Here is a 21,833-nt window from a genome sequence, read left to right as displayed (position 1 = left end):
AAAAAATCTTACCACGTTATAGGTGAAATCGAGTTATATTGAACTTGCTTTGATCCACCAGAGTGCGCAGCCCCGCCCCCCCCGGAGCGCTGCTTTACCGCGTTATATCTGAATTTGTGTTATATCGGGTAGAGGTGTATTTGAAAGCACACAGTCTCCAATTAGAATATACAGGGAAAAATGAGTATTTCTCCCACCCTGGTCTCATCAATCCAAAGGGGGTCAAACTTATAAAAAAAAAAATTAATTTTGGACTGAGGCTAAGTATTGTAAGTTTCAGCTCAAGAGGAATTTGAAAAAGTTAAACTAAAAAGGGGGGTGGAGGAGAGAAAAGGTTTAGAATGGAAACTTGAACAGTCTCAACTGTTGCATTTCCTACTAAAAATGCTGTAACACTTTTGCAGGCATAGGGAAATGCAGCTCCCTCTGGGGTGAAACATGACACTAACAGCACACCACAAACTAACACCAGAATAGAACTTCACAGGGTATATAGGATAAGCACAACGTTAATTTCACCATTTAGAACTTGGCCCAAATCCCTGAAATATTACCCCTGCTCTTTCCAAAAATGTACCATAGGATCGTTAATGACCACAAGTGATTAAAAAAATCGGTTTTGTGCATCACCTGAAAGGAAGAATGCCCAAAACCAGAGTACTGGGTGATCTTCTGTTGTGCTTTCTGCATTGTTCACTATTAAAAGACTACAAGGGAGATTCCAAAACCAAAAAGTTGATAGCAGGACCTCTAACCTCCATACAATAATTCCTTGCATTCTAGTCTGAACAATTTTCCCAAAAGCATAATATCATTTTAGCTAACAGGTCTGTACAGCCTGTGTGTCCTACTTATCTACTTTATATTTTCACTCAATAGGTTGTAATAACAATGATGTATGTTTCCAATGGCTTAAGTTACTGACAGCATCAAAACCAAAGCTCCCAATACACCTACAAGAAACTGCAGACACACACTAGGTACTATGAACTCTGAGCTACGTGAGGGTAGGTGATTGGTCAGCTCAGAAGATAAAGCATTTAACAAATACAGTACCTGACAGCATTAAAGCCAACAAACTTCAATGCAGGATGCAACAATATTCACAGTACAAAAGTGGATGCAAGGTGTTAAATGGATGAATACTTAACACTAAGTATCCCTCCATAACCAAATGGCTGACTCCACTGAACAAGATACCTCAAGTCCCCTTTTTGCTCTTGTACATTCTGATAATGCATTTATACTTTTCACTTTAGCCTGACATTTTATTCAATCTATAGGACTTTGGTCTCCTCTTAGTTTAAAAAGAAGAAGTTTAAGTCCTCCCAACGAACACCATTTTTCAGAAAATCAGATCCACCGCTTATTAAAGGGCCTTTAAAATTATGTGTAGTGGCACCCAAGTGTCAGAACTGAAAACTGCACTATTCTAAATCATGCTGCAGTGTTATTGGGAACCCAATCAGGCACCTCCTGCAGTTTATTAAACCACCATAGCAGTTCATGGGAGCTACAGCTGTTTGAGTACCAGAGTATGTCTCCCTCAATTCCCTTGGACATGAACTTGGTTTTCAATGCCCGCATGGAAACCCCTTAAGCAGCTCCATGAAAGGCTCTTTGTGAAACAATTTTGTCATTTGCCTTCCTCAGGGATGGCCTGCAAGCTCTGGGATATTTTGAATTCCAACCAGCGATGCTCACTATTTCTGGAGTGGGAAGTAGACAGGTACTCAGAGGACCTACGGGACGAGAGGAAGGCCAAGTGGGAACTCAATTAAAATGTGCTCCCCCCTAATGCTGAGATCTAGATACTTGTTCCCCAAAACACAGAACCTTTGCTGCCCTCAGGATTGACAAAACAGCAGCCAAAGCTGGATATCAAATCAGACACCTACATATGCTAACCCCTGAGGAGCGAACAATTTAAAAAAATTTTTTAGGTTTATAACCCAGTAGTGGCTCCACAACGCAGTGGAGAACAAGTGACTGCAATCCTGGCCATCTCCTCTGAGGACGTGAGAGTCAGCAGGCCTAGGAAGGGATACCAAAAGATTCTTGCCGCTGACAGCAGCTAGAACCACCATACAAGGCATATGAGGCTGTGGTGAGGTCAAAGGGCATATACCCTGTAGTGAAAATAGCTCTCGAGGACATGAAGCCTTAGGAACCTCTGGTGCATCAGAAAGATAGGGAGTCATTTGCAGCCACCCTCATCTTCAGTATGAAGGGGCAGCCTGCAGAGACACTGGTCCCAGCATACGAAGTTCTATCCTGATGAAAGCGAATGACCACACGCTGTGATCTGCAGTGTCCTCGGGCTGCACCTTCGAGGGTGGCTGCAGGCGGCATGGGGCGTACAGGCTGTACTTTGGCTAAGAAACCTGACCACAATAGCCAGCGGAGCTTACAGTCAGTCGTTTTCTTCTCTTCCACCGTGAAAACGACAGCACGGCCGGCTTTCTCTGGATGTGGCATTGGGTAACCATTTTCCTTCAACTGCTCTTCTGTCAGGAGATACTCCTTCAGTCTTCTGTACAAAGCAGCTCCTAGGTACCAAAGGAAATGCTGATGTCGCAACACTGAAGCAGCAGGAGTACTAATCATTTTCTATGCAGCAGCTGTGCTACTCATCACATCTCACATAGAGAGTCCCATTGTCTCAAACTTGCTTCTACGTCTTCTATTCAGCATTTAAACCATTCTAAGTCCAGGGAAATAGACTCCAAGGCAACACTGGGCACGTACATATATGACCTGATTTGTATAGTTCTTCAGCAACTAATTTTAGGCACCTAGGTCTCAAAATTTTGGCCTAGAACTGTTAAGGCATTTCAAAAAGGGTCTGACTGCAGAACATCTCCGTGGCTAGATTGTACACTTGGGAGCTTGATACATTATTTCAATCTTTAAAATGTTTTCACCATTATATGGTTAAGTGTGTCAAGCAACATGCCTTCCACCACATCCCTTGGGAGGCTAAGCACAGCCATTTAAGATCTTGCTCTCAGGAGTTTTTTCCTTATATTCAGCCTAGGTTTTCTTTTCGTTAATTTCATTTTATTATGCCTAGATATAACTCCTTGTACCAAACTCAGTAATTCCCCTCTATGCTTTGTGTTTACACCCTTCAAATACTAGTTCCCTCAGCCTCTCCTTATAAGTCATGTGTCCTAGCCCCCAATCATTTTTGTTGCCCTCCGCTGGACTCTCTCCAATTTGTCAACATCCTTTCTGGAGTGGGGGCCCAAAACTGGACACAATACTCCAGATGTGGCCTCACCAGTGCCAAATAGAGGGGAATAATCACTTCCCTCGATCTGCTGGCAATGTTCCTACTAATGCAGCCCAATATGCCGTTAGCCTTCTTAGCAAAGAAGACACTCTGTTGCTTACCTGAGCTACACAGATCCATTTAAGCTTTCCTCATATGTCAATCCCTCCAGCCCCTTAGTAGTTTTTGTGGCTCTTCTCGGCTTTCCCCAACAGCCTGTCTACTGCACATCTCTTGGCAACCGAGATGTGCACAACCGATTCGACCCAACAACGATAATGCCAGTGGCACAATCCTTTGCATACAATTGGGCCTTTTAGTACAATGTTGGTAAACCATTTGAAAGAGAGCCCCTACAGAACATATGGAGACATATTAACACTGAATACAAACAATCTCCCCTTACGGTGATGGACCCAAAATAACCACATGCAAAGCACACCTTCTGGGGCAAGAAGGCAAAAGCAACCCCCAGTGCTGGAAATGGATGATATGGAGCATCCAAAAGGCATCTGCAAATCCAAACACATCAAACAAGTTTTCTGACCACCTGTCGATGTTACATCAAAACCACCTGGACAGGGTTAATGAACTCACCTCAAAAGTACGGCCCAGAAGAGGGAGGGCAGCTAGAGTGCACATCAGCCAGAGGTGGATTCCTTTTTCCTCAAGGGCTGGGGGTGGATGCCAAACATGCCACTGGCGCGAACAAGCCTGCAGCTCTTATATGGACTTCAGCACCCAGTTTAGGTTTTGCACCATTCGGTAAGTGATAACGTGCAAAGCTTTGACCCGACGATGAAGTCACGTTGCTTCATGGATCGGCAAGATGCCGCCCTCCCCTATTCCAGCTATGTTATACTCTCACCGCTGACTTGCAAGATATGGAACTAGAGAAAAAGGGACTTACCCGTCAAGTCCTCCGCCCGCAAGTTCCCTGACTGGTTTAGCGTAAAGCTCGTCTTAGCAGCGAGTTTCCCTCCTAGCACAGCTTCATGGGACACCACCTTCCTGTTACTGGTCTCTGCCGTGAGAGGGGAGAAGAGAAACAGGAACAATAAAGGATCAAATCCGCAGCTGCCACCTTTTGACAGTAGAGTCTTTATTCTGGGGGTTGGGGCACAACACAGAGGGAAGCTTGGGTACAGACAGGTTGGGTAGCTGGAGAAAGGATGGTTCGGTTTACTCTCTTGGAATTTCTCTCTACTTCAGGAGCTGGAATTTGTTGGATGCTTTCAGGGCTGGCCTGTTCATTGGAATATTCCTATCTGTCACAGGAAAACTGCTGCCTATACTGTCAGCCTACTGTGGTTTTCCCAGGGGCAGCCAGGATAGCTGTACCATTCTACAGTATACCACCGATAGCCGCATGCTCACTGCTCTGTACCACACAATCCTGTGCGACAGGATAGCACAAACTTGTTCGCGTACAGGGGACATTGCAACCACGCTGCAGGCTTTATTTCAGCCCTGGGAACCATGACCTCTGCTGCTGCACAGCACTCCCATTTGGCAGAAACACGCCGCGAGTGAAAGGGGGCAATGCGGAGGAGAACGCACTGCAGCGGCTGTGTAGCTAGGAAAGTGAGGCTGTTTCCTGGAAAAGCTCCCGGGCAGGGAGGAGAGGAAGAATTCATCTCTGCAGCATTTCTGCCAAAGACACCCCCCACCTCCTTTACTGACAAACGGCATCGCCATGGCCCACCAAGAGGGCCAAGGCTGCTCCACCACCAAGTCCCTGCTGACCAGACGTCCACACTGAGGGCTTGTCTACACTTACCAGGGGATCCATGAGCGGTGATTGATGGATTGGCGGTCGATTTAGCGGGTCTAGTGAAGACCCGCTAAATAAACAACAGATCGCTGTCCCGTCGACTCCTGTACTCCACCGGATCGAGAAGAGTAGGGGGAGTCCCTCCCGTCAACATCGCATAGTGTGGACCCCGCGGTCAGTAGATCTAAGCTATGCTGGAGTTACGCTATTCACGTAACTCAAATTGCGTAGCTTAGATCGAATTTCCCCTGTAGTGTAGACAGGGCCTGAATCTTTCACCCTTCTTAAAAAAGAACCTCGTCGCTTGGGAATATGTGCAACACATTAGATAATGGTTCACAGGTGCTTTTTACTAATCATTAACTGGCAGCCCTCCAAAAGGACAGCCTCCCAAAGTTCAGCCTCGCTGACTAATGGCTGTGAAAGTAATGGGGGGGAGTGAAGGGAGGGGGCTGAGATCAGAAATTTTTTTCACAAGAACAGCACAAATTGATTGTTTAATGTACCCTCTCGAGAGCCAATAATGAAATGTCTTAACCCTCTTCTTTTCTCTCTTGAAGCTTAATGCGTGTAACAGATTTCTGGTGATGGACGAGTCTCTCACTTTGAAGGCACCATGTGAAAGTTACTCCATTAGCAGGATTTTTCATTTTAAAGAACTTGTGCTAAAAAAACCACCCATCCTCCTGGCATTATCTCCATTTAGGTATAGACAGCCAACAAAGCATTGCAGGATTTTCCTCTTGAGGAGATCTATTACAGCTTGCAAGGCTATAAAAGCTAACTCGAGTTGCTTGCCTTTCAAGCCTAATGCATCTGAGAAATAGCTCTGTCTTTTCAATGTGTTTCACTCTGCTGGCTCTAATCCCATCATGGTTTTGGATCTGAAAATCCACAGTGCAGTACGTACTGTTTACACAAGGCGGGGAATTGGGCACTAGACTTCTTAGCTTCTTTAATGTGTTCACTGCCACATTCAGGTAGATGTTCCGGCTGGTACTGCGTTCATAAGCCACCTTCTCCTCTGATAGAGCCTGCAAATAACGTAGTCTGTTACCACCTGCTCCTTTAACGTGTTCGATTTTAGTTGCGTGAGAGAGCGTGAGTCTTCTTGAACACAGTACCCTCTTGTGATAGCAAGGTGATTATAAGAACATAAGAACGGCCATACTGGCTCAGACCAAAGGTCCATCTAGCCCAGTATCCTGTCTACTGACAGTGGCCATGCAACTGGCACCAACAAAGGGTTTCAGAAGCAATGTGCCAAGATACAAGGCAAGAGACACTAGTTCAGAAACTGTCTTGGGTCCTCCTACTTGTGGGGTAACAGTGTTAACAGCAGGTCATGGAGGGGATGCATTTGAACTCTAGACATTCACAGCTAGATTCACAGCACCGCCTACAGGCTGTCTTCGTTTTTTGCTCACTAGTCCTCCTGCAGCAGCATGAAAGCACAGAGGTATGAAGCAGGCAAAAAGGGAGGTTATCCAGAACGGCAGATAAGAACCCATTCACCTCAGAGCCACGCCCTGGTTGCAATAGGAACATTTCCTACTGAGAGTGGGCAAGGAGAGATGCCACAAGAAAAATCCTCACAGAGTTGGTTTTGCACCAGACACGCGGGGCATGTTATTTTGAATTTACCCAACTGACCTCAGTGGTTAGGGTTTCTCAAAGTAAAGCACATGATTTTCTCAACTCTGCCTCAGGAAATGCTGATGATATGTTAGCAGGTCACTGTGAGGCTCCTTAAAATCAAGGCACTGAGACTCAATAGTAAGGTAACATGAATGATGAGCTTTACAGATCATGTCTGCACCATATGCATATCTGTACAGACTGAATCTCCAGAAGGCCTTTACCAGCATGCTCTGGGTTCAGGATAAAACTTGGGAAGGATTTTCTAGTCTGGCTCTGGTTGTTTCAAAGTCTCGGCCAGAAACCTGGAAGAGATTTCCCTGGGACCATGCATGGGGGGAGGGATAGCTCAGTGGTTTGAGCATTGGCCTGCTAAACCCAGGGTTGTGAGTTCAATCCTTGAGGGGGCCAATTGGGGAACTGGGGTAAAGATCTGTCTGGGGATTGGTCCTGCTTTGAGCAGGGGGTTGGACTAGATGACCTCCTGAGGTCCCTTCCAACCCTATGATTCTATGCATTGATCTCCCAGCAGGGAGCGAGGTGAAATTCCACTGGAATTGTAATCTTTGCCATTTTTCTATGGATCACATGCGTTTTTAACCTACTTCACCCCGAATAAGTAGCATTGGCTGCAGCACAGCTAGAAAACAAAACCCAAAATGATTATGACAAACAGAAGAAAATCCCCCACTCTAAACTTCATACTGAAAAGCGAATGCCAACACAGACCTTGTCAAACGCTTCCTGTGAGGAAGAGCAGAACTTCAGGCACTCGTCAATGAAGAGATTGAGGTACCTTTGGCGAATGTTGGTTGGGACTTTGGCACCAAACTCAGTGGGAATAACGGGCCTCTTTAAACTAGCGCTCTAAAGAGAAAAAGAAAGGAATAAAAGGTTGTGCAGGGCTTGAGAAACAAATTGCTTTGGGTATCTCATGTTTCCCAGGTGTTATTAATAGTGCTGTGACTTCCTTTCTGAAAACCTTCTCAAACCCCAATACAACGTGTGTCATTTGCAGTCGCAAAAATAACACTTGCAACTGCTCTGGTCCCCCACAGTATTTTTATTATAAAGAGGTATTGAGATTTTTATGTTTTGTTACAGCCATGTGGAATCGGGCCTTAAGATTCCACAAGGCAGCCAAGTAGCCTCAGTGGCGTTAGACACACAGCTAGTATGTCTACATAGAAAAGCTTCCCAGACCATTAAAATAGTAGCACTTACATTAAAAGAGTCAAGGTTAGTGTGGTGACAAAGCATCACACTTCGTATCGGAGACATGACTGTATGAAACCAAACATAAAACCAATGGTCTGTGGTGCACATTTCCGATACTCCACCTGCAAAGAAGGGAAAATGGGAGGCTGGCAACACGCTAAGGGGCTGAATTCAGATAGTTTGGCAACCTAACTGAATTTCCATACTTGCAATTTGGGGTTCTCGTAAGTTTAATTACGCCATTGAATTTCCTGTCTTTGTACATTTTTGTGTGTGCCAACTACAACGTGCTTGTAAGGACTTTTACCCTTAAGTAACGGATCTGCACTTTCTATGGCCTAACGATTTTTGTCTTGGAATACTGACTAAAAATACTCTTTGTATTTGACTAGGGTACAACCAACCACTGCCGTTTTCCTAAAAAGATCCGTCTGCACTGCAATCAGAGGTGTGACTAAAGCACAGGCAGACACACCCAAGCCAGTTTTGAGCTCGTTATCTTGAACAACAATAGCAGAGAAGCCACAGCAGCATGAGCAGAGGCACAGCCTAGTTACCTGGGTACAACCCTGCCCAGGATCCTGCCAGCAGCTAGTCTGTGCTGCCATGGCTTCCCTGCTATTGTTGGTCGAGCCAGCTAGATCAAAGCGAGCTTGGGTATGCCAACCTGTGCTGCAATCACACCTAATAACTGCTATGTAGACACACTCTAAATGCCAGCTTACATCACAAGTGATATGCTTTTAGTCTCTTCCCACAAACTGTATGCCCACATCACACCACCACCCAACATAAACCCAGGAACATAATAGCCCATGTGCTGTAAGTTAACGCTGAGGTGCACCAGGAGAGACTGGGGGGGTGAAAAGGACCTGCAGCAACAATTGCTCCAATGAGGATGAAAGTTTGTTTTACAGAGTGCCATTGGCCCTGTCTTGATAGGCAGAAAGGGTGCTTCTGTCAGTCATGTTTGTTCAGTGAAGTTAACTTAACACCACTGAAAATCACTCATACTGCTAGTTAAGTGACAGCCTTATCTACATAGGAAACTTTTTCCAACATAACCTAAGGTATAACTTTCAACAGATGTAGTTATACCAGTATAACTTCCTGTGTGGACACTCATTCAATGTGCCTTTTTCCAATTTAGTTGATGTCACTTGGGAAGGAGTCTGAGGGTATGTCTACACAGCGCTGTGACATAGGCAGTGTAGTCATGCTTTATCGCCGGGGGAAAGCTCTCCTGGCGATAAAAAATAACCATCCTGAACCAGCAGCTCCCGGCGATAAAGTGCTGTCTATACTGGCGCTTTTCAGTGCTAAAACTTTCGTTGCTCAGGGGGGTGTTTTTTCACACCCTTGAAAGTCTAAAATTTTAGCGCTGAAAGTGGCAGTGTAGAGACAGCCTGAGCTAAATTTAAAAAAGCCACTCTTATTCTGGAATAAGAGTGTCCACAAAAAGGGCTATACCGGTATAACTAGTCCAGTTTAAATTCACACCTTATGTAAAACTAAAAAACACTAAAGCTTTTCTGTGTAGACTTCACTCAAGTGAGCTAACAAGATGAAAATGCACCTTTTTTGCCCAACAACAGAGAGCTGCAGCATAAGTGGCACTTTTCAAACACACAGGATGACAAGGTTCGTGCCCCAAACAGCTACAAATCTACACAGACAGTACAAGCAGGGTACAGGCACAAGATGAGAGATTGGTATAAGGTTACAGTATATTTAAACATTAGAATTCGGTTGCAGATACATCCAGGTGGCTTTCAAAAGGTTATTTTTAGGACAGAAACCACTTCTGCCCTCAATGTCACTCTGAGTTGAATGATGAGAGAAGCATTTGCTGAAGTACTTGTATGTTTATACGTTGCACCCCACTAAATGTTGCAGTTACGTAATCCTGGGTAGGGCAAACACAGTAAGAGTGGGAAACTCAGTTAGAACATGGAAGCAGCTAGCTGAATCTCACTGCTCCAGGAGCCTGCAGCAGCACACAGTTACATGCAATCAAACCAGTGTGGAATGGAGGGAAAAAACATACTATGGAGATGGGTTTGATATGCCAAGAGTTTGTTTTACCTGTAGACTGGGAGCGTGTGCTATTCTTTTCTGTAAAGCAGTAGTAGTGGTCTTAGACGTCATGCCAGCTAGCGTACGGGCCTTCAGAGTAAGAGCAGGTGCCTCAGAGCCATTGCGGGCTGTAACGCTGCTGACTGGAATGGTTTTCTTAATGCCCACAGTGACTACAAGGTACAGAAAATATGATTTTAGACAGAAATTCCATCCACATTTTTACTTGTCAGACTGAGCACACAGAGCTCAAAGACTGCACTGCACACTGGGATCCAGGAATGGTCGCAAGTTTCATTCCTTGTGCTTATCTGCCATGTCAATGGAGAAAGAACTCAGTGGGTCTGTCAAATTAGGTGATGTGTCCAACCCGTGCAGTGATGGCGGTGGAAGTTTCTGCTGCAATGTGCTACACAGTTAGTCTTTGATTTGGGAGTTAGTGTCAGAATTACAGACATCTTGGTTCCAGTGCAAAGAGCAGTGGCAGAAGTTAAATCCAGTCACACTCCTACTCATTGTGATCCGTGTAAATGCTCTTGGGTTTTTCTTCTTCCACACTACCTGATGTGATAAAATAGTCACTTTTATTTAATAAGGAATGCATGAATGTGATGTCCTAAAATGGGGCAGGAAGAGCAGTTAAGAATATAGAATCATAGAAGATTAGGGTTGGAAAAGACCTCAGGAGGTCATCTAGTCCAACCCCCTGCTCAAAGCAGGACCAACCCCAGCTAAATCATCCCTGCCAGGGCTTTGTCAAGCCGGGCCTTAAAAACCTCTAAGGATGGAGATTCACCACCGCCCTAGGGAACCTATTCCAGGATTTCACCACCCTCCTAGTGAAATAGTGTTTCCTAATATCCAACCTAGACCTCCCCCATTGCAACTTGAGACCATTGCTCCTTGTTCTGTCATCTGCCACCACTGAGAAGAGCCGAGCTCCATCCTCTTTGGAACCCCCCTTCACGTAGTTGAAGGCTGCTATCAAATCCCCCCTCGCTCTTCTCTTCTGCAGACTAAATAACCCCAGTTCCCTCAGCTTCTCCTCATAAGTCACGTGCCCCAGCCCCCTGATCATTTTTGTTGCCCTCCACTGGACTCTCTCCAATTTGTCAACATCCTTTCTGTCGTGGGGGGACCAAAACTGGAGACAATACTCCAGGTGTGGCCTCACCAGTGCTGAATAGAGGGGAATAATCACTTCCCTCGATTTGCTGACAATGCTCCTACTAATACATCCCAATATGCCGTTGGCCTTCTTGGCAATGAGGGCACACTGCTGACTCATATCCAGTTTCTCGTCCACTGTAATCCCCAGGTCCTTTTCTGCAGAACTGCTGCTTAGCCAGTCGGTCCCCAGCCTGTAGCAGTGCATGGGATTCTTCCTTCCTAAGTGCAGGACTCTGCACTTGTCCTTATTGAACCTCATCAGATTTCTTTTGGCCCAATCCTCTAATTTGTCTAGGTTACTCTGGACCCTATCCCTATCCTCCAGCGTATCTTCCTCTCCCCCCATCTTAGTGTCATCTGTGAACTTGCTGAGGGTGCAATTCATCCCATCATCCAGATCATTAATAAAGATGTTGAACAAAACCAGCCGCAGGACCAACCCGTGGGGCACTCCGATTGATACCAGCTGCCAACTAGACATCGAGCCATTGATCACTACGTATTGAGCCCGACAATCTAAGCACTTTTCTATCCACCTTATAGTTCATTCATCCAGCCCATACTTCTTTAACTTGCTGGCAAGAATACTGTGGGAGACTGTATCGAAAGCTTTGCTAAAGTCAAGATATATCACATCCACCGCTTTCCCCATATCCATAGAGCCAGTGAATAAGCCCTAACAGCATCGGAAGGTGTTCTGAAGAGTCTCAGGTGGGCTCATTCATCACCTAACCAGAAGAGTTCTTGGCTGCTGTTGGAAGTACCTGTCCACGTCCTGAAATAATGCCTTCTGTGATACAGCAAGAGGGACGGGCTCAGAGAGGCTAAGCTAAGGACTCAGTCACTACCATGGACACTCAGATACCAGAAAAGCCATTACAATGATGCAACAAATGCAGGAGAGGAAGGACACAGAATACCCTGACATCTGCAACATGAAAGCTAGGTAGCAGAAACCACTTCATGATGAGTCAATATTATGGTAACAGAAAAGCAATAGGGTGAACACACTGGCAGTGAAATACCTTCCCCCAACAAAATCAATGGCAAACCCCCCATTGACTTCAGTGGGGCCAGAATTCCACCTTCTGTATTCCCTTAAATCCAGTTGGCAATGTTCAGCTGAGCACATTTCATATTATATCTCACATGTGTAATGACTTGAGTCTTGAAAAAAAATATATGCCAACATCCCTCTTAACCCCAAGTTTATTAACATCCTTAGTGGACTAAGAAGATTGTTTTGTAGTTCCTCTTCCCCAAAAACAGCCTTTCTAAAACACATCTGCAAGAAGAGCGTCTTGCCACCAATATATTGGGGCAATTTTCCCCCCTTTAAAATGCTGTTTGAGGATGTTGCTTTCACACAACACATGGAGAAGTGGCTGGCTTTCTTTTCACACATGGCAGGGTAGATTTTGTAGGCAGAAGGAAATACAGATGTCAGAGTTTGTTTTTCCAAGAAACAACCCAATAATTTTTAAAACATCTTTTCTCATCCAAAAAATCCTAAATAGAGGATTCTAGATTATAATCTCCAGATCTTCTTTGCAGTCAGCATGGGCTAAGGATATCTGTAGTACTGACAATACCCAGGAGGGTCTTACAATGGGAAAGTAATGCTTAGAGTGCTATGAAAACTTTTATCCAGAAAAAAAGTCAACTCAGATTTTTCTACTTTTTGAACTTGCGCCATTCTGAAGTATTTATGTGAACATGGAATGGACAAAGTCATTTGTGACTGGAGAGAGAAGAGTATCTAGCGGGAGGATTCAATGATCCCTGAATGTTGAAGAGAATGTAGTAGGTGGAGTTATGAATTGTTTGGAAGCTTGGTTTGCTAACTAGCTTTAGAAAGAGTCACACTGACAGATGCCCTGCCTAGTGGAACTCTATACACTGGCATGCAACTAGAACTAGTATGTTGACATTTCCAATGAGCATGAAAACTTAACAACGCATAATACACGTTTTATGCAGACAAGGGACTCAACAGAAAGGCACTACATTTTTAAAAGTAGATATTTCAGGGGGGCTTGGGAGACTACAGGCGGATGATACCACTGTCAGAGCCTCAGTGAAAATTTGGCTTGAACAAATAAAAAAAAATTGGAACTACACAAAAATAAAATCAAAAAGCCATTCAGAGAAATTACAGAACCTTTTTATTATTTTGCCAATATTACTGATCCCAAATACAAAGGTTATAGGTTAAACCCCTGAACAGGAGACGTGGCTAAATCATGGCAGGTGGAACGTAAGTTCATTCCTTCTCTTCCAGCATTTAAAACTGAAGATCCAGATTTCTACCCCGTAACTATGATTGTGAAGGCAATAGTACCACTGGTCACTGAATTAAAATGATGGAAAACTGAGGAAGTAAAGTCACAGAAGACAGGACCAACTGCATTCAGAATTTTGTCAATTTTTAGAAGATCTGAACTCCTGTTCAACCAGCTTAGCATGAGTCCAGCATGCTTTTAGGATATTCAAATTGTCTTGAACTTTGTATGTTAGATCAGGGGTCAACAACCTTTCAGAAGTGCTGTGCCGAGTCTTCATTTATTCACTCTAATTTAAGGTTTCACGTGCCAGTAATACATTTTAACGTTTTTAGAAGGTCTCTTTCTATAAGTCTATAATATATAACTGAACTATTGTTGTGTGTAAAGTAAATAAGGTTTTTTAAATGTTTAAGAAGCTTCATTTAAAATTAAATTAAAATGCAGAGCCCCCTGGACTGGTGGCCAAGACCCGGGCAGTGCGAGTGACCCTGAAAATCAGCTCACGTGCCGCCTTCGGCACACGTGCCATAGGTTGCCTACCCCTGTGTTAGATACTGAAAAAGCAAATAAGTTGGTAAAAATGTATCGGTATGTAAGGGCAGAAACAAAAGTGCATTAGATCTAACTAGTCAAGGGAGCGGAAAGTTACTAACAGCATTCTTGTTTTGCTAAGAGAATAGCAAAGCTTTTTCTTTTGGACAACATGGTTGAGGAATAAATACACTTATGACATGGATCACGTAGCATGCATTTTGTTTCATTTCATAAAACGTGTGTGCGCTTCGTAAAGTTTTTTAATTTTCAGAAAACAACAATGACCATAAGAACATAAGAATGGCCATACTGGGTCAGACCAAAGGTCCATCCAGCCCAGTATCCTGTCTGCCGACAGTGGCCAATGTCAGGTGCCCCAGAGAGAATGAACAGAACAGGGAATCCTCAAGTGACATCCCCTGTCACCCATTCCTGACGAATAGCCATTGATGGACCTATCCTCCATGAAATTCTTTTCTGAACCCTGTTAAATGGGATTTTTCAGTTTGGAGGAGAGGGGAAAGGAAAGGAAAAAATCACAACATTCCTGACTTCTGGCCCAGCACACACAGATCTGAACTTGGCTAATGCTACCTCAAATGGAGGAATGTTTCCGTTTTCCTGTATTCTCGCTGCAAAATACCTGGCGCTTTTATTATCTTTAGCACATTCTCTTAAGGAGACAGTGTCATTTTAATAGGAGAAAGGGAAAGGACAGCGGTTAATGGAGCGAGCGGTGACTTACTCTGCTTTGCTGCTGCGGAAAGCGCTACATTTGGCACGTGAGCAATCCTTTTCTTTTCTCCTGGCAAGGCAAGAGAGGCCCTTCGGACTGCCACAGCCAGCTGTGCCGCCTGCTGCTGTGCCAGCTGAATCCGCCGGTAACAGACCTCCTGGGCAGTTGGTGGGCGGTACGGCCGGATGACTGGTTTGCTTGGGACATCTGCCTGTACAGATACAAAGTATTCTAAAATCAATCTGTTTGCCCGCTGAAGTCCAGACCCCTGGCCTTCATTCAGAGTAGAAAAGGGTAGAAGCTCTTTTACAACTCTAGGTCCCAGGATTTAGGCTATGGCTATTCTATGGAGCTTACACCAATGCAGCTGCACCACTGTAGTGCTGCTAGTGTAGACGCTCTAAGCCAACGGGACAGAGCTCTTCTGCTGACTTAATTATTCCAGCCCCCGCAAGCGGCGGTGGCTATGTCAACAGGAGAAACTCTCCTGCCGACATAGTGCTGTCCATACCGGCGCTTAGATTGTTGTAACTTACGTTGCTGAGGGGGGTGGCTTATTTACACCCCTGAGCGACATAAATTATACCAACCTAAGCAGTAGTGTGTACATAGCCTTATTTTGTTTATAAAGGTTTGTGTGTGTCAGCTGATGGAAGTGGAGGTCATGGTAGTCTTCCAGAATAGTTATCATTACAGGCAGCTCCCTTCAGTTTTAGTTTATTTCAAAACCCAATTCACTTGTGTTTACAGCATCAGGACAACTAGAATTCAGAGGTCTGTTCATACATAGGAACAGCACCCTTCTGAAAAACAATACTCATGTACAACAAAGTTATATATGCATTTTCTTTGATGCGGGAATTCAGTATGCAGGAAAGGTGCCAGAATGGACAGCAGTGAAGACCGAAACCTTCTAGCAAGAGAACAAATACCAAAGAGGCAGTAGCAATGCAAACTTCCCCACACCTCCCAGCCAATGGACCTCAAACCTGACTCCCGGTGTCCACATCTAGTGTCTTTCAGAAGGAAGGGCAGTCTCTACAACCCATTAATTACCTGGCCTTTTTGCGGAGACCGCAAACTAGGGAGCAAATTAGTGTCTTCTGGAAACTGGTGTCAGAGTAAACAGAGAATAGATGATAACTTTAGATTACTACTGAATTGGATGTGAATGGCTTTCTACCTCCTCACCAGTCCCTTCATTCTGCACTCAAACTCAACTAAAAGACACCCCCTTTTTCTTCTGTTTCTACTTAAGTTCTTGAGATGTAAGTGGCCATTTGGATGCATGTAGCAATATCAGGAATCTAACTCTGCATGCATACACATAGTAAATGTTTTCTGACATTAACAGGAGAAGTTGAGGATCCTATGGCATGACATGAAAGCAGCAGGCAATAACACCACCTCCTAGTCGACATTCTCTTTATACATCAGGTTCTGATGTCCAAGTCTGGGTGCAAACCCTTGCTGAGCACACCAAGACTGCTGTTTGCCTAGACAGTGACTGCACTATGGCTACCTCGCGGCTCTGAAAAGTGCTTTGGGTCAGAAGCTGCATTAAGAACATTTATCTAAAGATACATAACTGCCTAACGTGTACATATTTACAATGAATATTTGAGTTAATGAATTTCCAACCCATTTACTTCAATCTCTTATCTCCTTAGTTTATAAAAAAGAGCCTGATCAAACAAGCGAACTGGCTGAAGATATGTAATTAACTAAAACGCATTGCACTGACCTCAGGGCTTAAAAGGTTAAAAAACACCCTTTTCCAGACTGCGTGGAAAGGAAAAATAATTCATTTTGGAAATCCTGGTTAGATCAACGCTTAAACCTTCATTCTTCTCCTGCTGCAATATAAAACTGAATAATCTGTCTTCAGCAGCTGGAGGGAAAAACTATGGCAAACAAATGAAAAATCTGAATGAAAGAAAACGATGATGTCTTTATGGCCTATTCTCTTGTTTTCTGAAGATACTTTAAATTCAGATGTGTAGAAAAGAGATGTAAAATGAGATACTCAGCTGGTTAAAATGGAGCAAATACAAACAAGGAAAACAACCCCTCAGATTTGCAGTGCTTCAGACTCAGGCAAATATGCTATGTTAACCCTTTTGCTTTCGCAGGACAAAAACTTAATAAGCTTTCTTAAATACCCAGGGTAACCTGTGTACAGTTAACTTTGATCTAATGAAGCTACATTTATGCTGACGGAACACGAAAAATCTTAGACTGTGTCAGTGCATCACAACATGCAGAATGCAATTCCAGTTACAGGGCTGGTACCTGTTTCTGCTGAAGGCCAATGGGAGTTTTGCCATTAACTTTACTGGAAGTCAAACTGTATTTCAGAGCAAAGTTATTCAGGGGGAAAAAGAAAGAACTTCCACGTAACAGGGTTCCACTGCAAATATATCAGTCAACTTCCCTATGTTTTGGTTGTTTCACCTACAGCCTGTGCTGTTTCCTAATACATTGTGGTCATATGATGGGAAAGAAATCTTATTAACACTTTCGCCAAATTGTATTCTTGTTAATGAGGTTTACACTTACGTTTCCTTGCTTGGCAAGGTGAGAGATCCTCCTTTTTTGGCCAGGAAATAGAGTGGTTAAAGCGTCATCCACCGTTTCTTCACTTGCCTCTTCTTTCAGTGGCTACAAAGCAAAAGAGCAAACTTCCAAAATTGAATCGACTCAAGTTTCTGCTCCATGGGGATGTTTGGAAAGCCTCCCTCTGGGATAATGGAATCATAAAAGGAAATTGCTTCCAGACAGCAGGTGAATACAAACTACTACCAGCTGCTAAACTACTGAAAGAGAACCAGCTTTCAAAATAAGAGGCACCAGTGAAGCAAATGAATAACAGCATTACTGTTCCCACCCATGCAGCCCATTCACGGACCTTACAATAGGATGCCTTGGTATAATCTATTACAGACACTATTCCATTGGCCGCCCTTAAAGATTGAATGCTTCAGCAGTGCTGGTTACCTGCCAACCGCTTACATACCTCAATGTGTTAGCAACATTTTTAAAGCCCAGGAATTTAATTAAACTCTAGATTAGTTAATTTCTTGGTCCACATAATGATCTCTCACAGAGCAGGCCCTGAAAAGCTGCAGAGCACTGAGCCTCAATGTCACTATTCTGCATTTAAGAAACAATGCACCCCTGCAGCTACATACAAGACTAATCCATCGAGGGACTGGGGTGCCAAAGGCAGAGATGCTTTGTTCACAAGGCAGAAACCCAGGATAGAACAACAGCTTTGCAGTAGAGAAGATGCTTTTTTAATGCTGCTGTTTCCAGACGCTTGATTTGATCGATAAAAAGCCACTTTTGGGCTGACTCCTCAGGCTTGATCCCAGCAAACAAACAAACCTGTTTAGAAATGTTGATAAAACTCACTTTAGCTGTTTGAGTTTTACAGGCATGTACAATGAGTGTTGCACAGATTAACTTTTTAGAGCCGTAACCATGCTCTGATCGCTCTTATTTTTAACACTCCAAAAGTGCCACTAGCAGAGTTCTCAAAGGAGCTAAGTTTGACATTTACAAAGAAAATTTAGTTTAGACAAAGCTATAGACGTGATCTTAGGAAAAGCTCAGTTCTCACTTAAGCATCTAAACAAGGGCCAGATTTTCAAAAGCGCTCAGCACCCAGCAGTTCCCACTGTGACATTTATGACCAGGTTTTCAAAACTGGTCAGGTCCTAATTACTTAGGGGCCTCAAGAGGAGATTAATTTTTTCTCTTAAATCTGACCACTTAGAGTTCCACAGCGTTTAAGGCCAGCAGACACCTTTAAATCATCTAGTCTGACCTTCTGCATATCACAAGCCATTACATTTCATCCAGATACCCCTATATTAAGCCCAAATACTTGAGTTAGACCAAAGCATTTCAGTCCTCGAGAGACTAAACTGTGTGCCACAGGCAGAGAACAGGAAAGACCTATGCCTGAGGCCCCTGCAATGGCAAGGAACAGATTAGATGAGATACACGCAGATAATCCCAGCAGGATGATCCTGTTAGATTCCTAAATAGGAGCTGTTGAGTGCTGAGCTCTTTTAAAAAACTGGCCCTATAAATACCTTCAAAATTAACAACTCACTGAGATATGGGGCTCTGGGCTGGTTTTAGAAGCCAGAACCCACCCACCCCCTGAAATAAAAATAGGTATTATTTCAGTGTGCAATCTTACATACATACTACATATAGATATAATGTATATACATAGCAGCAAAGAGTCCTGGGGCACCTTATAGACTAACAGACGTATCGGAGCATGAGCTTTCGTGGGTGAATACCCACTTCGTCGGCATGCATCCGATGAAGTGGGTATTCACCCATGAAAGCTCATGCTCCAATAGGTCTGTTAGTCTATAAGGTGCCACAGGACTCTCTGCTGCTTTTACGGATCCAGACTAACACGGCTCCCCCTCTGATACTTGTATATATATAGATACATAGATATATAGATTTTTTTTTAAAGCAGAACACACCTAAATAAGCACCTACTCAGAGGTATCTCTCTCTCTTAAAAGACAAATCTTCTCTCCTCTTAATCTTCAATAGCTATGGGGTGCAAGGGAAGGAATCCTTCTCCAAAAAGGGAAAATTAAAGCCTTGATGAAGGAATATAAAATGCTGTGTGTGCAAGGACCCGTTAGTTGCTGTGAGAATGTTGCCCTATGAACATTTCCATTCTGCGCCATAACACTGCATTTGCACAGTTTCATTGACGTGAATTAGAGCCCTCATTTCAGTACTTTTTCAAGGGAATAAGAGTTATAAGAACGCCACCATTTTTGCACTATGCAACATTTGGAAAGCTCGAAGAAGATGATAAACCTTCCTTGCTATAAACAAACTGGCAGGTTGTTAAACTCCTTTCATTTAAAATTGGCACTGTAAAGTTTATTGCTATTGTTGGGACCTTCTTATTAAAGCGTGAGGCTTTTGACAATGGGAACACAGACAATTAAACAACTCTCACCTACCCTTTCCTAAATACCATCAAAAGAACGCCTGTGTTTAAGCAGTCATCATTTTCTTCTGAACTATTAAACCAGCAGAATCAAGTAACAGGGAAACCTCCTTTATAATTTCTTCCACCAAGGCCCTAACATCAGTGTCACAAATGTCATTACCTGTCAGCAAGAGAGAACATTAGGCTCTGAACAGTGCCATTACAGCAAGTAATATCTAGAATCAGAAGCTTTATTAGCCAATCAGTCTTTCATGGGGCAAGAGTCTCTTCTCCATACAGCAGTTGTGGCTTCAGTTGAAGCCAATCAGCAAGTTTTCAGGTGCTTAGGAGCATTTGTCTTTTAATATCATGCTTTGTTCAACACATGCTGAATGCATCTAATCATCTCAACTTCATCTACAAAGCCTTAGTCCGGACACAGTGAGCCCATACAATACACCTGTCTCAACTAAATGCAACTCTTTGGTACTCTCCATTGCAGTCAGATGGGCCTAAAATATAATATTGGCAATAAAGGGTTTCGGGGTTTCTTTGAATAAAGGAAGTCAGGTTTTTTCTAGAGTCTATTCCCAGTTTGATTTCCAGAAACACCTGCTATGGTGCAAATGAAGTGATCCCCAATAGAAAACTTAACAGCATTATGTTTGACTTGAAATCAAGTGCTTCTGTTCATTTACAGCCAGCCACACATTTAGCTGAGGGTTTGTTCTCATTGTCTCGTTAACTCAGATGTCAAAAAGATAGAGGATAAGATTAATTTATTTCTACCCTATCATCCCAGAGGCCACTAAAGGATTATTACTGACAGCGTGTTTTCTAGTTCTTTGCCCTACTTAGTTTTAAATGTCTCCATGGATGGGGCTTTCTACACTTAATTAAGAGACCATGCCACAACCATAGGGATCTCACTGTTATGCAGCTTTTAAGAGAAATGTTCTTTTTCTTTATTCCTCCAAATACCTTGTGTCTCATGCTGAGTAATTCTTCCCGCCACTTAAGAGTTTACACTATTCATGGATGGATGGATGGGAATCCTTATGCAGGAACTGAACTATGAGAGTTTAAAATGGCAAACATGTAGGCTTTCAGAGGTTCCCTTTAAAAGTATCAACTAGATCAGTGGTTCTCAAACAGTGGGTCAGCTTTGTCTCCCCCCCTGAGGTGGCAGGGCTCGGGCGTGCTCAAGCTTTGCCCGCCCCACTCCCCCTGGGGTCATGTAGTAATTTTTGTTGTCAGAAGGGGGTCACAGTGCAATGAAGTTTGAGAATCCCTGAACTAGAGAATATCCCAATATCCAATTAAATATTGGTTATGGGCTAGGAAATGCTATAGGAGGGAGTAGGCTACCTGGCTGAATTGTCTAGGTCCCTGGGTTTCCTACACACCAAATCCCTACCTGGCCAGTTGCCTCCTCACTAAGGAGGGCTCTTTTTTCGTTCAGTCCTCCACTCAATTCAGTAAGCGTCAGCCACACTAGCCTACTTTCACCATCAACTTATTGCCTTAGAGATTGCCCTGCTGTTTCTGGTCATGCTGCACTCAGTGGAACCTGTTGCATGAAGGAGTGGGGGTCTCCTGGCTAACAGCAACGATGCTGGCCTGGGTTACCTCTGAAAGGCCCAGAAATTCTCTCTGAAACTTTTGATGTATCCAGCTAGACAGCTGGGGTTGTCATTACACTTGCTGGAGACCCAAACACCTGCCAATTCTGCTAGGGCGAGGCACATCAAAACTGATGGATGTCAAAACACAGGCCACGTCTACACTACCGCTGGATCGGTGGGTAGTAATCGATCCATCAGGGATCGATTTCTTGCATCTCGTCTAGATACGATAAATCAATCCCCGAATCAACGCCCGTACTCCACCTCGGCAGGAGGAGTAGGCAGAGTCGACGGGGTAGCCATGGCAGTCAACTTGCTGCCGTGAGGAGGACCAGGTAAGTCGAACTAAGATACTTCGACTTCGCATAGCTGAAGTTGCGTATCTTAGATCGATTTCCCCCCCCCCGCCCCCAGTGTAGACCAGCCCTCAGATTCCAGTGCTGTGTCCATCTTGTGGCAGGAAGGAACCATCTCCCAAAGTTCTGGTTTGGTATAGCAAAACACCGAAAAATAGTAACTAGATAA

At 43.8% G+C, this 21,833-nt stretch overlaps 1 protein-coding gene across 1 annotated transcript in view; it reads right to left on the bottom strand.

Moving 5' to 3' along the window:
* REXO1 (RNA exonuclease 1 homolog) overlaps positions 1-21,833 on the bottom strand; it is a 59,314-nt gene that overhangs the window by 21,092 nt on the left and 16,389 nt on the right. The window contains exons 3-9 of the mRNA XM_039515636.1: positions 17,265-17,366; positions 14,715-14,916; positions 9,990-10,153; positions 7,416-7,553; positions 5,959-6,082; positions 4,185-4,298; positions 2,412-2,549 (exon numbers count right to left, since the gene is read on the bottom strand). Of these exons, the coding sequence (XP_039371570.1) occupies positions 2,412-2,549; positions 4,185-4,298; positions 5,959-6,082; positions 7,416-7,553; positions 9,990-10,153; positions 14,715-14,916; positions 17,265-17,366 (982 nt within the window). The remainder of the gene's footprint in view (positions 1-2,411; positions 2,550-4,184; positions 4,299-5,958; positions 6,083-7,415; positions 7,554-9,989; positions 10,154-14,714; positions 14,917-17,264; positions 17,367-21,833) is intronic.

The sequence above is a fragment of the Mauremys reevesii genome, linkage group 26, assembly GCF_016161935.1.
Source record: "Mauremys reevesii isolate NIE-2019 linkage group 26, ASM1616193v1, whole genome shotgun sequence".
Taxonomy (NCBI): Eukaryota; Metazoa; Chordata; order Testudines; family Geoemydidae; genus Mauremys; species Mauremys reevesii.
Note: the sequence above shows the minus strand (reverse complement) of the source record. Positions and strands in the feature narration are given on the sequence as shown.